General features: G+C 36.6%; 1 protein-coding gene across 1 annotated transcript in view; it reads right to left on the bottom strand.

Moving 5' to 3' along the window:
• CDC40 (cell division cycle 40) overlaps window positions 1-13,090 on the bottom strand; it is a 30,961-nt gene extending 17,871 nt beyond the window's left edge. Inside the window, exons 1-3 of the mRNA XM_010163455.2 lie at window positions 13,010-13,090; window positions 11,324-11,453; window positions 1,020-1,103 (exon numbers count right to left, since the gene is read on the bottom strand). Of these exons, the coding sequence (XP_010161757.2) occupies window positions 1,020-1,103; window positions 11,324-11,453; window positions 13,010-13,024 (229 nt within the window). The 5' untranslated portion in view covers window positions 13,025-13,090. The remainder of the gene's footprint in view (window positions 1-1,019; window positions 1,104-11,323; window positions 11,454-13,009) is intronic.
• Window positions 13,091-14,463: the final 1,373 nt, after the last annotated feature.

The raw sequence follows: 14,463 nt of genomic DNA, 5'->3' as shown, positions 1-14,463 counted from the left end.
CAGCATTAGTATTACTCACTAGTGCAAAGCAGCCAAAACCAGCTTTGTATAAGCAAGGGGAAATAGGCAATGTAAAAATTAAAGTAATGATATGAAGAGTTTTCTTATAAATAAGTTACTAAAATTCCATTATAAAAGGTTATTTTTTTTATTTTTGAAATTATTTAATCTTAGCCATTTCTACCTAAGGTCTGTAGCTGCCAAACCAAAATAAGTCTATTTTCTTTATCTTACTTTGGAAGGAAAGAACAAAATAATCTTGGTATATTCTGTGGAAGAGGAGACAGAAATAAAGAACCTTTGTATACTCATGCGAATAAGATGTTAGAAAAAGACATGCAAGGGAAAGCTCAACTGTAAAGATAACACAGGTACAATTTTCCAATGCAAATAAGTCACTTTGAGTGTTAAATATCTTGTGTCAAAGTATTAATTACAAACTCCATGCCTCTGGTAGTCAATCCTCCCAGTGGCATGCTATACCTTTACCATTTGGCAACCTTCCAATGGTTTTTCTTTTCCAAATAACCCAAACAGCTTAACTCTGCTAAGCAGAGATAACATGCAGTTCCCAACAGAATGCTAAAGGTTGCATACAGAAGGATCAGTTTGCTACTGAGCAGCACTGTTGAGGTGATTAGCCCGACATGCAAGTATCCTCATGCAAACACAGGATAATTTTAGCTAAGACAAAATTTAAGAGGACCAAAAAGCTCTGTTTCAAATATACAGATCAATTCTATTCATGTAATGGCACATGCTAAGTTCCAATTACAAATCCTAATTTGAAATTTGACATAATGATAGCCTGGAAATATTTGCTACTTAGGAAAACGAAGCCCCCCAGTCTCTCTCCTCCCTCTTCACACTACAATTGCAACACATCTTCATTTATTGTGTCTTTGGATAAGTCTCTCATAATTCCTTCCTTTGCTGTTACCTATTCCATTTCTTAGTGAAGAAGAAACAGAAACAGTCATCAGTTACAAGTAATTCATATGAGATTCTGAATTATTTACCTTGATTTTTTTCAGCTTCTTCTACAGAACCAATATATTTGGTAGCAACTTCAGGGTTATCTATAGAGGGATCTAATGCATAACCTAGAAAAAGAGAAGAAATAAAATACTGTTATTTCAAGTTTTCACATTTTGTACAACTTCTGTTACTTTCTTTCCCCTCCTACATTACATGAGTTTTTTTTCCCTGTTGGCTCTCAAGGAGCTAGGAATGGTTGACACATCCCTCAACCTAGGGATGAGGAATGGCTGACACTTTGAAATCTCATCCACTTTTCACTTGACCTGGATATCAGGACTTCTACAAAGCACTAGCACGAATTCCTTGAGTCTGCATTGCTGCCAGAATGTCAGAGAATTTGCACAAGTCAGAGAAGCAAATAAATGTAATAGCCAAGAATTAACATAATACACAAAGGGAGGGTAGTCACAGGGAACGAAGTCACAGAATCTTTCTGGTGGGAAGGGATCTCTGGAAACCCCTGGCCCAACACTCTGCTCTGATTGATGTCAACACAGAATTTGGGTCAGTTTGCTGTAATACAAACATCAGACTTTGAAATGCCATAGCAACCTCTTCTTGTTGTCACATGGCATAAAGGAAAGACTAGCTCAAAATCTCATGTTAGTGGCACGTGATTTTAAACAGATGCTGCTTTAGTTCAGGTTTAGTTCACTGTTCCTTGGTTTGCAAAGCCAGTAGGGTCAGTCTCTGTCAGTCCTGGAGATGGTGGCAGCTGGAAGGAAGAGGACAGAGACAGAGAAAAAAGGAAAGAAAATGAAGTCTTCTAGGGCTTTGTGCATATTCCGTCTCCTCCAGCAGAAATTATTTCCTCCTGCCAGAGCTGGGAAAGCTTGTTCCTTCAACTTGAAAGCAGTTGCTTTCACTAACACGGATGGTATCAGAAGCAGCAGCAATGGCCTTTAATTTCTAAAAGAATTAAGTATTCACATCTTCATTTCCTGATTACAGCTGTTGAGGCTCGTTTAAAAAAAAAACCAAAACAAAACCAACAACATCTGCTGAATTTACTCTTATAAATAATTTATAAAATGTATCAGCATTTCATAGATATTCAGGATATTTACAATTTTTGATACTGAGGTTCTCATTTTAATACACATATTTACAGTTTGTCTCAATTTCTCCTGAAGTGGATAGCATGGTCTTATGAAAATCAGACAAATAAACTCATCCCATTTCCAAGGAACAGGTAGGTGCACAGAACTGTTACTGACCACCACGGGGTTGGGGTTTTTTTTTTTGGGAAAGACTGCACCCTGGTGGACATACCACCCATTTTTATTAAATCTTCAAGTAACAAAATGTCCCTTGAAGACCCAATGAGAATTTCTCCTTATCAGGAGAAAAAAAAAGAAATAAAAAAAGAAGTAATAAAGATATCAAACTACCGGTAACTGTAACCACACACAAAAACAAAGAAATTCTACAGTATACAATCTAATTATTTTTGTTGATTCACACAGAACCACAAATATTCATGAGATCACCCAGTGCACCCCAGAGACCAATGGCCCATAAAAGCACTTGGGTGCATACAAGTTGAGAACCTATCAACATCTCCCAACAGCCAAAGGACATTATCTCCCCGACCATTTCTCAGAAAGACTTCTGTCCTAGGATGGGTGGTCTGATGGTCCAGTTCATTTATTTTTAGATATTGAAGTTGGTAGAATTTCAAGAACACAGCAAGTGTTTCCATACAAATGGAGCAATCTACCTGCAGACCAACTCTTGAGCTTCAAACCTGGTAAGACCCAGTCACGGAACAAGATATGCCCAGATGCCCCATAAGTATGACATAGGGAAATAAATACATACCAGTGGCCTCTTATGAAATATAAATTCCCACTATGCCTAAACCAAACAACAAAAACATTATTCTAGACTACTATTAGGATTTACTTCCATGGATAAGCAAATTGAGCAGATACTGCAATTAGACTTTCGCTAATTTAACTGCCTGCTTTTATTAAGCCACTATTTCAATGGTTCTTTTCCAAGCTATAAGGTTTCTGTTAACAGCAGAGAGAGATATTACTTTGGATTTATGTCAAAATCAATACAGTGGTTTACTTGTCCTCCAACTGTATTGACAGTCACTGGGACTCTATTTGCTTGGTACTTGTAAAAGAGGGACAGTATTCTAATGAATAGGGCCCCCGGGCCAAGCACAGCTTCCCGTGGAAGTGGAGACTTCTTATAGATGGGTTGAATTTGGTCCAGCATCATTCTCACAGCAAAGCTCTGAACAATTTCTACTTTCTAGTGGATATGTGAAAGAGAATCTTTTCTTTCTGGCTGGAACTCCTAAACGCAGCTGCAAAAGACAGCTTGCTTTTATCCTACTCAGCTGGTAGGCAATATAACGTGCCCTGACTCCTACGTCTCCTTCAGTTTTATTTAGGAGGTAGATATTTCACGCTACATTTTAGCAAGGAAATGTACAATTCCACCTACATCCATAATTTCAGTGTACCTGAAAATGGTTAGTTAAATAATCAGACTTTGATGTTGCATTCCAGAAAGACAGCTAATTAAAGTACGTTTACACCTTACCACACCATACTGTGCAACGCAGCATACAGAGAGAGACCCAAGGTAGCTCAGGTATGCGGAACGGACAATACAGGTGGACTAACCCACCCTGACTGCACTGGCCTCTCCACAGAATCAAAGTAACCAGAGAATTAAGTGCCTACTAATAGCAACTGTAGGTGTTACATGTAACTGTGAGTATATGAAAAAAAAAAAACCAAACCAAAACAGAAATGTTACTTTCAAGTCAGAGTCATTTTAAGCTCTCAAAATATCAGTCTTAGAGATAAAGTAATCCTGTTATAACCAAGTTACTGAATACTCATAAAGAGCTTTGAGATTCATGGACAGAAGACTGTTTCTTATTAAATAAGATATTAATAGCTTCTGGAGGACATAGAGATTTTAAAATACTAAATGCTGCATGAATGAAGCAGTCCACTTCTAGGATGAGTACTGATGCTGAAATAGCTATGAAATTATTTTTCAACCATATACATGAAGAGTTTGTGTGTAGCATGTATAAAATAATCGGGAATTCTGCTTCACAATGAAAATTTATATATGCCCACAAGACTACAGAGAGTACACTGCCTTTTTTTTTAAAAAAAAAACCCCAACAATGCTGAAAAGGGAATTTTCAAGAAAAGACACTGCCTTTGCTGAGGGTACAGATACAGAAGAATAAACAAATGCTTGTATTTTAGGACTTCCTAGTCTTTTTAGTCATGCTCCAAGGACCACAACATGGGAAAAATAATGCTAGTTAAGCTTTTGGCCATTTATATCACCACAGTTTCTGAAGAGAAATTTGTTTTTCTAGAGAAAGCTTTCTCTTTAACAGCTCTAGTTATATAAGAAGGTTGCCTACATCAATGGATTCAAAATAGGGTAGATTACCTATGACTGCAGATGCAAAACTCGTTACCAACTGAAAAAAGGTCAGACTCTCAACAGAGTAATTATTAATGTCTTTCCATCAGACTGGCAGAAGATCTTATACAAGATTACAGAATGGCCTGTGGACTATTTTATTCAATATTTTAATGGATTATGCCATCAGCAAAGGATTACATACCTGTAAAACCTGTATCTGACACCAAAGACAAGTGTGAAATATTTCACTTCAGCAAAGACATGCTGAATGACAAATACCAAAAAAAGAAAATAACTGATTAGGTACGGGGAAAAAAATACAGGCTGCAAGGGCAGTGGTGTTGATGTACTTAACAAGTCTATCTGACACCAATGGGGAAAAAAAAAAGGAAAAAGAAAGCTGAGATTTATTGCAAAGGAAAAACTATACAAAACATGGAACAGCACTGGCAAGACCTAATCTAGATTGGTGTGTCCAGTTTTAAGTAATGTATTTTAAATAAAAATTTAGAAAAAAATTGAGAATAATAAGAATTATAAAACATTGGGAGTGGAGGGAAGGCCTACAAAATGTTGAAGAAATATGCTTGTTAGTCTAAAGAGATGAAGGACAGAACACAAAGAACCAATGGACTCAAAGGTAGCTTCAATATGTGAAACACTAGAGACAACAATGACTTGACAGGGCTGCTGAAGGGAATATGAGAAGTAGTGCAAATTTGCAGCACAGAAGGTTCAGGGTGGTATAAATAAAATCTCAACTATTACACTTGTGAAATAACTACAATTAGAATATTTATGGAGATTTTAAACCCATGCAAAATAGTATAAAAGAAGGAATGACCTGGAAGCAATTCTAACTCAACTCAAGAGATCTGTCTATATCACTGGTTTCAAGTTGTTGTCTGTGAACACAGGACCTGAATATCCCGATTCCTCCTGGGGAGGCTGAAAGACAAGAGAAGCAAGTTTGCATTCACAGTAACAAGGGTTCACAACCTCTTGAGGGTCAAGGACAAAATGACAGCTTAAGAATCCAGTGTGAAGGAAAAAAAAGGTGAACAACAAGAGCAGCCCAAGAGTTGGCTTTTCCTTTTGTGTATTATATGCCTGAACTACAAAGTTTTGTATCCTGAGGAATAAAAAGATAGCAGCAGATACCGACTGCCTCCATGTGCTGCAATCACAGAGACATTATTGATAAAGACACTGAGGTCTGGTTGATCTGTCAAAGATCTGAGGTTTGCATTTGGCATTCTCTTCCTCAGTTTTCCATGGACTGAGAGACAGTACAAAAGCGACTCAATTAAGATATGGTACCTTTGAATTTGTATAAAATACATTCTGGAAGTGCAGCTCAAGAGGTTCTTCACTGCAAAGAAAAGCTGCAGATCTTAACCCTAATGTGGAAAATGTCATCAGTGTCTGTGGCAACTCTACCTCTCTAAACTTCTGGAATGATGGGAACCTTACTGAGATGGGTGGGTCTCATCTAGATTGAAAAGGTTGTTGGTACTGAGAAAGTTCAGAGTGCTTTTTAATTAAATAGCTGGGGATAGCCAATAGTTAAAGAAAAATAAGCAATTTGGAATGACACATAATCTTAAAAAAAGACATAATCTTAAGCAAAAGGCAGCACAGAAATCTGAAACCTCAGATAACAGAGACTGCAATAAGCACAGAATCTTTTTTAAACTGAGGGCAAAGAAATGGAAAACCCAAGCAGACATACAAAATGGCAGAGGCTAAAAATAATACACAGTGAAATTTAATTATCTTGTTTTAAATTCAGAAACTAACGTAATTGGTAGGACAACACTGACATAATTGGACAGAATACTTTTTTTTTTATCAGGTAAAGACTACAGAAATAAGATGGTCATACCAGTGGGAAAAAAAAAACACCCATGCTATATGCTACAGAAAGATTAAAGATTAATCAGATTAACAAGTTAATCGTGTTAACAAGCATTAAAGGATCCTTTGGATTGAAATTCCAAGTTTAAGAAGGGGTGAGTACAGTTGCCAGGACTCTCTTACTGACTGCTCAGCCAGAAGATGTAATAACCATGAAATGGTAACAAGAGATTAAACAGGTGCTAGAGAAAGAAGTACAGTAATAAAGAGATATTTTAGTCACCTCCCTGTAGTAAACTGTGCAAATCTCACACCAAGATGTGATGAAAACAGCATTTTGACACAATGTAGTTGTACCATGAAGCAGTCATGTTAGATTCACATGAAAAAAAACCCAAACGATTGAGCGGTGCAATAAACTGGATTTTAAAACATTTTTTCTAATGATACACATTTTAATAATGACCATAATGCAGTGTAAATCAACATTATGAAGGAAGCAAAGAAAACCATAAAAATATTTACTATAATGATCTCAGTCTCAAAACAGGAGAGGTATAATAAGTAAAGAAAATTTTAAAAAGGAACAGAAAGTGAGCACCAAGGGAACATCTTTTCAAATTGCAGGGACACTTCAAAGGCACCATATAAGAGAAAAAGAACTAATGCCTGCCAGCTACTAAAAGAAGACTTTAAAGAGACCAGAAGGAAGTGAGCATAGCTGAACAGTATGTAAAGAGAAACTATTAGAAATAAAGAACTACTCTTCAAAGAGCTGAAGCTGCATCCAAATGTGAAAAATAAAAAGAACCAAATTCTAGCAAAGTAAAAAACTACAGTAAGGCAGTTCCCTCCCCCACCCCTCCCCCCAAAAAAGCGAGGAGCAAATCACATAAGGTATAAAAGCTAACACTTGTACTTTGTCAAAAAGTGCAGGAGCAGAAAGCACACCAGACAGCACGTAGGCCAACAGATGATCAAGGAAAAGAGAGCATCAGTGAGGTTTCTTTAAACACATGTTCATTATGGATGAGCTTGGGAAGGCTCCTGTGCTAGAATCTTTCTTTATGCAGAAAGTGACAAAATAGCTGCCGCAAAGTGAAATGTCAGGAGACTAAAGAGTCAAACAAGCCTTAACAAAACACCAGGACCAGGTGGTAGTCATCCAAGAGATCTAAAGCTGAACCACAGTGCAAAAACTCTTGCCTGTTATCACCTCAATATGACAGAAATGGAACGTATCAAATATGACACCAACTTTCAAAAGATGCTTCAGAGGAGATCTGGGGAACTACAGGTCAACTAGTCAAACATTTGTATGGTTAGAAGTTTCAAGCAGTAGAAACTATAATAAAGAAAAATGCAAGTAGGCACTTGGATGAGTATTATAAGTTGCAGCAGAGCAGACAACACAGCTTTTTGTACAGGTAAATTACAATCACAAAACCTCCAGAATATTTCTGAGGTGACAATCATGTAAACGAGCAAAGCTTGGTTTATGTTGGCTACCTATATGAAACAGAGTTAGACTGATTACAGGGTGCCTCAAAGACACTTCAAAAAAATGATCTTTACAGGTCTTTACAAGATCAATTGATTAAAAGTTATTAAAACACTGACAAGAATAAATGGTTGGTTTCCATAGCACAATAAAGGCGCTGGTGGATCCATGCTCAGGCCCATGCTGTTCAACATACTGATAAATGATCTGGAAAAAGGGAGCAAGTAGCTTTTACAAAGTTACTCAAAGTTGTAGAGAAAAATGCAATGTTAAGAATTCTAAGAAATTGAAGGGGAAAAGCCTCTCACTTTATTAAGCCATAAAACAAATTCACGGTGAGATTACATGTTAAACACTGAGCACAGCTTTGCTCTTCATCTCGGGAACAATACAGTGGAACTAGCAGAGACATAGAAGAGAAACAAGCACAGGCATAGGCAGGGAAAGGCTACAACAGAGGAACAAGGGATTGACCAGATCTTTTCAGGTGGAAAGAAAGCAGACTGAAATGAAGTTATGGCCAAAATCTATAAAATAAGGAATGACACAGAAATAGCAAGTAAGAAATGACTGCTCATTGTGTCTTCCAACACAAGAGACTAGGGGATATGAAGTCAAACTAGAAGGCTATTAAGTCCCACAAGTTCAAAACAGGTACTTCCACACATAAGGTGCTGGTAAGCTGCAGAACTGCCTACAATAGGTTACTACATACACAGACAAATTATATGGGTTCAAGAACCAGCTGGACAAACTTGTCAAAAACAATAACCAAACCAAACAAACAAACCCATGGAAAATTAATATAGAGACATTGCCCTTGGTTGAGAGACTGCATATTGACAAAGAGTATTCAGACCTATCACTATTTGCTTGCTTCTTTCTTCTGCTCCTCACTAGGTACCCACTGCTGCCCATCTGTCTAACAGGACAAAAGGGCTGGAAAGACCCTCAGTTGGACCCTCAGTCAATGACAGCATGGATGTTCTGAGCTAGGTGAGAAAGGATGAGAAAAGCTGACAAAAAAAATACTTGGGTGTTTTTTGTTTCGTAGGTTTTTTGGTTTGTTTTTTTTGTGGACTGCAGCAATTGAGCTGTTTTGGATACATGATTTCATTTACCACCCTCTCTGTCTCGTACCACACTCATCCTTCATTTATAGTCACTGCTATCTCAATTTGTTTGACACGTCCTGCCTTAGCACAGCAGCGCTAAACGGCTTAACAGAGGCCAGAGGTCTCAAGATCTGCACCTTTTAATTAAAGAGGTTACCCTCTGTTCTTCCAATATGTTATGACTTTCTCAGTAAAACATGTATAACTTACACTTATGCCTAGAAATTATACTTGTGTTTTTATACTTGGTCTTTTCTGAGAATACTACTCCCAAATGGAAAAGACAATACTGAATTTTTTAACAGACAACTTTTTGATAACTTAAAGGAGTGCTGTTTTTAACAGACCTTCTAGTGAGCCAAGATATTATGCTCATTTACTGCATCTTCTTGCTTGAACTTCAGCTTCTCAGTGCTCATTCTTGCAGTTTAAATTTTCTGTCTCGGTCTTTTCATATCTACAGTTTCACCATACCCAGATCATTACCTATTGAACACTTCTAGAAAACTGAATGTGATGGTTGCACAGCTGCCAATGTTATCAGTCTTAAAAATATACTTTTATATTCTCTTGTAATACTGCTTTCAAGGCAGTTGCTGTACACTGATGATATAAACCAATAGCAGTAGACTTACTAGTTCCATCTTTGAGTAGACTTACTAGTTCCATCTTCCCTCAAACTAAACTTCACAAACAAAAAAAAAACCAACCAACCCATACCAAACACTTTATACCTACAAACCCTTTTTTCCAGTATCTATTTGACACACTCACACACACACACACGAATGTACAAGAAAAAAAAACCAACCAACCCATACCAAACACTTTATACCTACAAACCCTTTTTTCCAGTATCTATTTGACACACTCACACACACACATGAATGTACAAGCCACAGAAGGCAACATTTAATTTCACAGAACAGAACCTAATCTGTCTATTCAGATCCTGAATAGGTTCCTACCTGCATTGTCTGTCTCATGAAAACTCCAGTCAAGTCAGTTGAAGTTATTCTATGGAACTACACATCCATTTGTTAGTATTGGCATTTTGCTTATATTCCACATCCTAACAACTCAGTGAAAAGTCCCTATTACCTAAAACAGTTTAAAAGAAAAAACACTGTCTTGAAATACATTTTCATTTTTAACCTTTACAAGAAAACCTCTAGTAAAACCCCAATATGAAGAGAAACTGAGCATGTTATAGTCTCTGATTTACATAATTTTTTCTTCCAGGTTTCACTGTAATGCATGGCACCCACATATGTTAGCAATAAAGTCCCAACCTCATCCATCACCAAATGCAGTAAGTGAATTCACGCATGCATAGAGCCCTAATGAATCTAAGGTGTAGGGAGCTGATTTTGAGGCATGACAGTTTACAGGGAATAGTCTTTTGAAGATAAATATGAATAAAGAAAGCCACATCTTTGCTGTGCAAAAAGTCGAGTGCTGTGACACATTAAGTTTACACAGGAACTATCAGAACTTGCCTAATAGACTGAATTTGCAGAATATAAAGTGATACTTCATCTGAAAACAAAGATTCATATTTGCAAGACAAGCACTTGCAGTCAAGTTTAAAACAGAAATGAAAGCTTACAATGAAACACAGAGGAAAAATTAACCAGTTTTTATGTAAATATACATCAGTATATTACATATTTATACTTTTACATATTTACATTCACTTTCAAATGTGTCCAATAGAATGCTTAGAATCCATCATCTTTCCACATTTTCCCTATTAAAAAAAAAAAAAAATCTATTTTTCTTACAATCCATAAAAAGCCTATTTGAAACTCAGATGCAACTATTTATAAGCGAAAAGGTTCTTCAAGATAAGAAAGCAGCAACTATAATGAGTGACAATACAGAGATACATCTTTGAGTATATCTTTGCTAAGATTATTTTAGTAGATGTATTCCCACTTTCTTCAATTCCTGACTATTCAGCTTGTATCTACAGAGGCAACCACTCTGAAGAACCTGACAACTCAGTAGGGCATCCTTTGGGTTTTCAGAGAGCTACCTTTAGTTAGAATCACATGAGAGAATCTATTTGCATAACAACTACAGTTATTTGTCACATTAAAAGTGTGAAATTTTGATTTGTGTTTTCTACACTAATGGAAGGATTAATTAAGGCGCCTTTGGTAGCAGGTTGTACACTTGATTGCAGTTTCCAAGGGAATTACAAAATGAGATTTCCCAAATAAATCTATGATCTCCAGCCATAGATTCTCAAAGACCCTTGCCCATTTTATTAAGTCTATTAAAAGTAATTTATAGAACTTGCAGTCCTATTAACTGTTCTACAGAGAACAACTTACTTTGTCCAATATGTGCATAATACAGGTGGAGGTAAATTCCACTGTTAAGGACTTACCATAGGTTGCAAATGTTCTTCTTTGCTGTTCAAACATGAAATCATTGATGTGAGCTGGTTCTGCATATCCAGAAAGCATATTTCTAGGTGCAGCCATTTGCTGAGTCCTAAATGGGTTTTCTGGTCCAAACTACATCAACAATGTTAAAAGAAAATATATCAGAATTACTGACTTCTTGCTTACATGTGCATACTTTTTCATAAAAAAAACCCAGGAAAAAAGATTTATCTTTCAAAAATTGTACCACAAAACCCACTTAACATTCTATTTCTTTATGACTACTGAATAAGCTTCTTAGTCTGTTATTTTATACAGTGATTGCTTGCACAGTTGCTTTGAACAGCTCGTTTCACGACTGAACTATCTAGCCTGTATTACTGGTACAGAGGACAAACCAACATCAACTGCTTGACACAAAACACTGCCATTCAGTGTGCGATCAGTACAAGCATTCAGAAGACAAAGACACTGCATACCCTTCCTTGTAAAGGGTAGAGACCAAGGAAGAGATACTAGGTCCTACTAAACTCTTGTACTTAATCCAAAAATTACACTGCCAACAATACTTTTGTGTATTTAAAAAGCAACTGGGGACCTGCTGTGGTAATCCAGGAAATACACTTTTGAAACCCTGCCTTGTTTTTCTTCTTGCAGGATGACAAAAGCCAGTCTTCCTGGTCATAGCATGGCTAGGGAAAAGAACAGTGAATACAAACAAATGCAATCTGCTGGTACTAATATCAAACTAAACTTAATTTTAACCCCTATGCTTGTCAGCCATATTTGCAGACACCAGAGACTGTCCCACATTAGGTTTCCCTAACTAAGTCACTTATACAAGGTAACACTACAGTAAGTTTAAATTGGTATTTTTGCTTAAACACTTCATGGCTTTGGTATGTTGCACAATGCAAGCTTGCTACGAAAAGGCCAAATTATGTGGTTCCACAAAAGGTCTTCTAAACATAAAGCATAACTAATGTAGAGATTTCAGATGGACGCAGCCTTTGTCTACCTGGAATGCCAACCCCTGCTCTAACAGCAGACAAACTGTACAAAGCAGTTAAATACTGAAAAAACGTTAAATGCTTGAACAGTTATTTTTATCTTTCAGGTAGCCTGTCAGTTACAATAAAATAGAAAGTGGTTCACATAGCACCAGGCAGTCCAAATTCAGCCTAAATGGTTTTTCACTATACACATTTAGCCTAGCTTAAGTTACTCAAATACTTAACACTGATATGAATAGTTACACTGAAAGTACCTGGATTTTAATTTTAAATCCTCCTCTTAAAAGCCATATATCTGAAACACTTAGAACCATTCATTTTGCTCTAAGTAAACAGTAAAAATGTGAAAATAGTAAGAGACTACTTTAATGCATTTCATGTTTTACCCAGTATCTTTATAAAGCTATTTTCCTACCTTGATCTTTAATCTCTGTAGCTATAATCCTGATAAACACTGTAAGATTCCTCTTAGAACAGGTTTATGTAGATTAAAATTCAAGCATTAAAAATACCAACACACTTGTGTAGAATCTTTTTTCAATTTGCCCAAACTAGATTCCAAAATACAGCAAACACCTAAAGATATGTCTTACATGACTTTTACACTAGATTTATAGAACCTCTGCCTTTTAAGCCAAAGGCACTTCTGCTCTAAAGATCAATATCGTTTCTTACCTCAGGTGCAAACATGGTTTCATAAGTGGGATTGTATTGGACCTCCTTGATAGCAGGATCAAGGTGGACTCCTGTTTCCACATCTTCCTAAAATAAAACAGACATATTAATAAGCCATTTTAACATACAGATTTTTAAATACATGACATTACTGCATTTCAGACCAAATGAGGGCCGTAGTCCAAGTTGACCCTTTTAGCACTATAAAAGAGAAAAGTAGCTTGGCCAAAGTTTCTATTTAAAAAAAAAAAAAATTGATTGCAAAACCAATGTCAGGCCCTCATAGATAACTTCAGTCTAAGACACACGCAGTATTTTGCATGTGTATTATTGCTTTTTTTTTTTTAAGACTTCAGGCACACATTTTATAACAGTACTAAGATTGCAGGCAAGCTATTTTTTTGAGGATGTTTGAAAAACAAACCTTGTAAAGGAGAGCCAATTAAAATGGTCGCCAATTTAACATGAAAGTGTGAAAACTAGATTTCTACAAAAGGTAGAAGGCAAAAGCCACAAGTAACTATTTTAAAAGATAGCTGGGAAAAATATACTAGATGTCAGAGCAAACATACATACAGCAATGAGTTTCACAGAAACCAACAATCCCTTATCTCCATGTTTTTACCAAAAGGTATAATCAGAATTCTGCTTCAATATTTAAACACATTTCCAAGCCTGTTGTGACGAAAGTTTAACTCAATACAAAGAAGGGACAATCAAAAGAATAAACTCTCAAGCAACATAAAGTGAAAAACTCAGAAGGGCACATGCAGCTGAAGTAGAAGACGGAGAGGAAGGGAAATAAAAAGCCTCATTAGGGGACAGTACTCAAAAAGACCTGGTTTCACAGAACTCTACAAAGGCTCATTTACACTGATCCTAAATAGACACTAGCTGTCCCCATCCCCCCCACCCCCAATTAATGGCTCAGTTAATGAAGGAGAATGTTATTTTGCAGTATTATTACTGGCATTGCTTCCTGAATCTTTATTCTAGAATAAATGCATTTGAAAGGGATTTACAGTGTGCTAGTACACTGATAACATCCCTAGCACTTATCCCGAAAAAGCTCCCTTAGCATCAGCCTTTAATCAGAGCTCACCTACAGCAGGATCCAAAAGCACGTGCGACTCGCAGAAGGGGCACAACAGAGGATCGAATCTTAGCAGTCACCTCTTTAATAAAATATTACCTTGAACAAACTCAATCTTGCTTTGTATTATAGTATCTTGGAAGAGCAAATTGGTATGTTCTTTACTTATTTAACATTGTGAGCTATTCTCTGACACACCATGCCCAGAAGCTTTTACCCTCCCCAATTCAACAGTAGGTCAACTACAAAAAATTTGCTTAGGCATGCAAGATTTAAAAAGGTTTTAAAACCTGGTTTTCTAGAACACAGAAAAGAAAAAACAGTACCTAAAGGTCTTTGGCTTGTTACTTGATAATATTTG

This window comes from Antrostomus carolinensis, unplaced genomic scaffold (genome assembly GCF_000700745.2).
Source record: "Antrostomus carolinensis isolate BGI_N321 unplaced genomic scaffold, ASM70074v2 scaffold4942, whole genome shotgun sequence".
NCBI lineage: Eukaryota > Metazoa > Chordata > Aves > Caprimulgiformes > Caprimulgidae > Antrostomus > Antrostomus carolinensis.
Note: the sequence above shows the minus strand (reverse complement) of the source record. Positions and strands in the feature narration are given on the sequence as shown.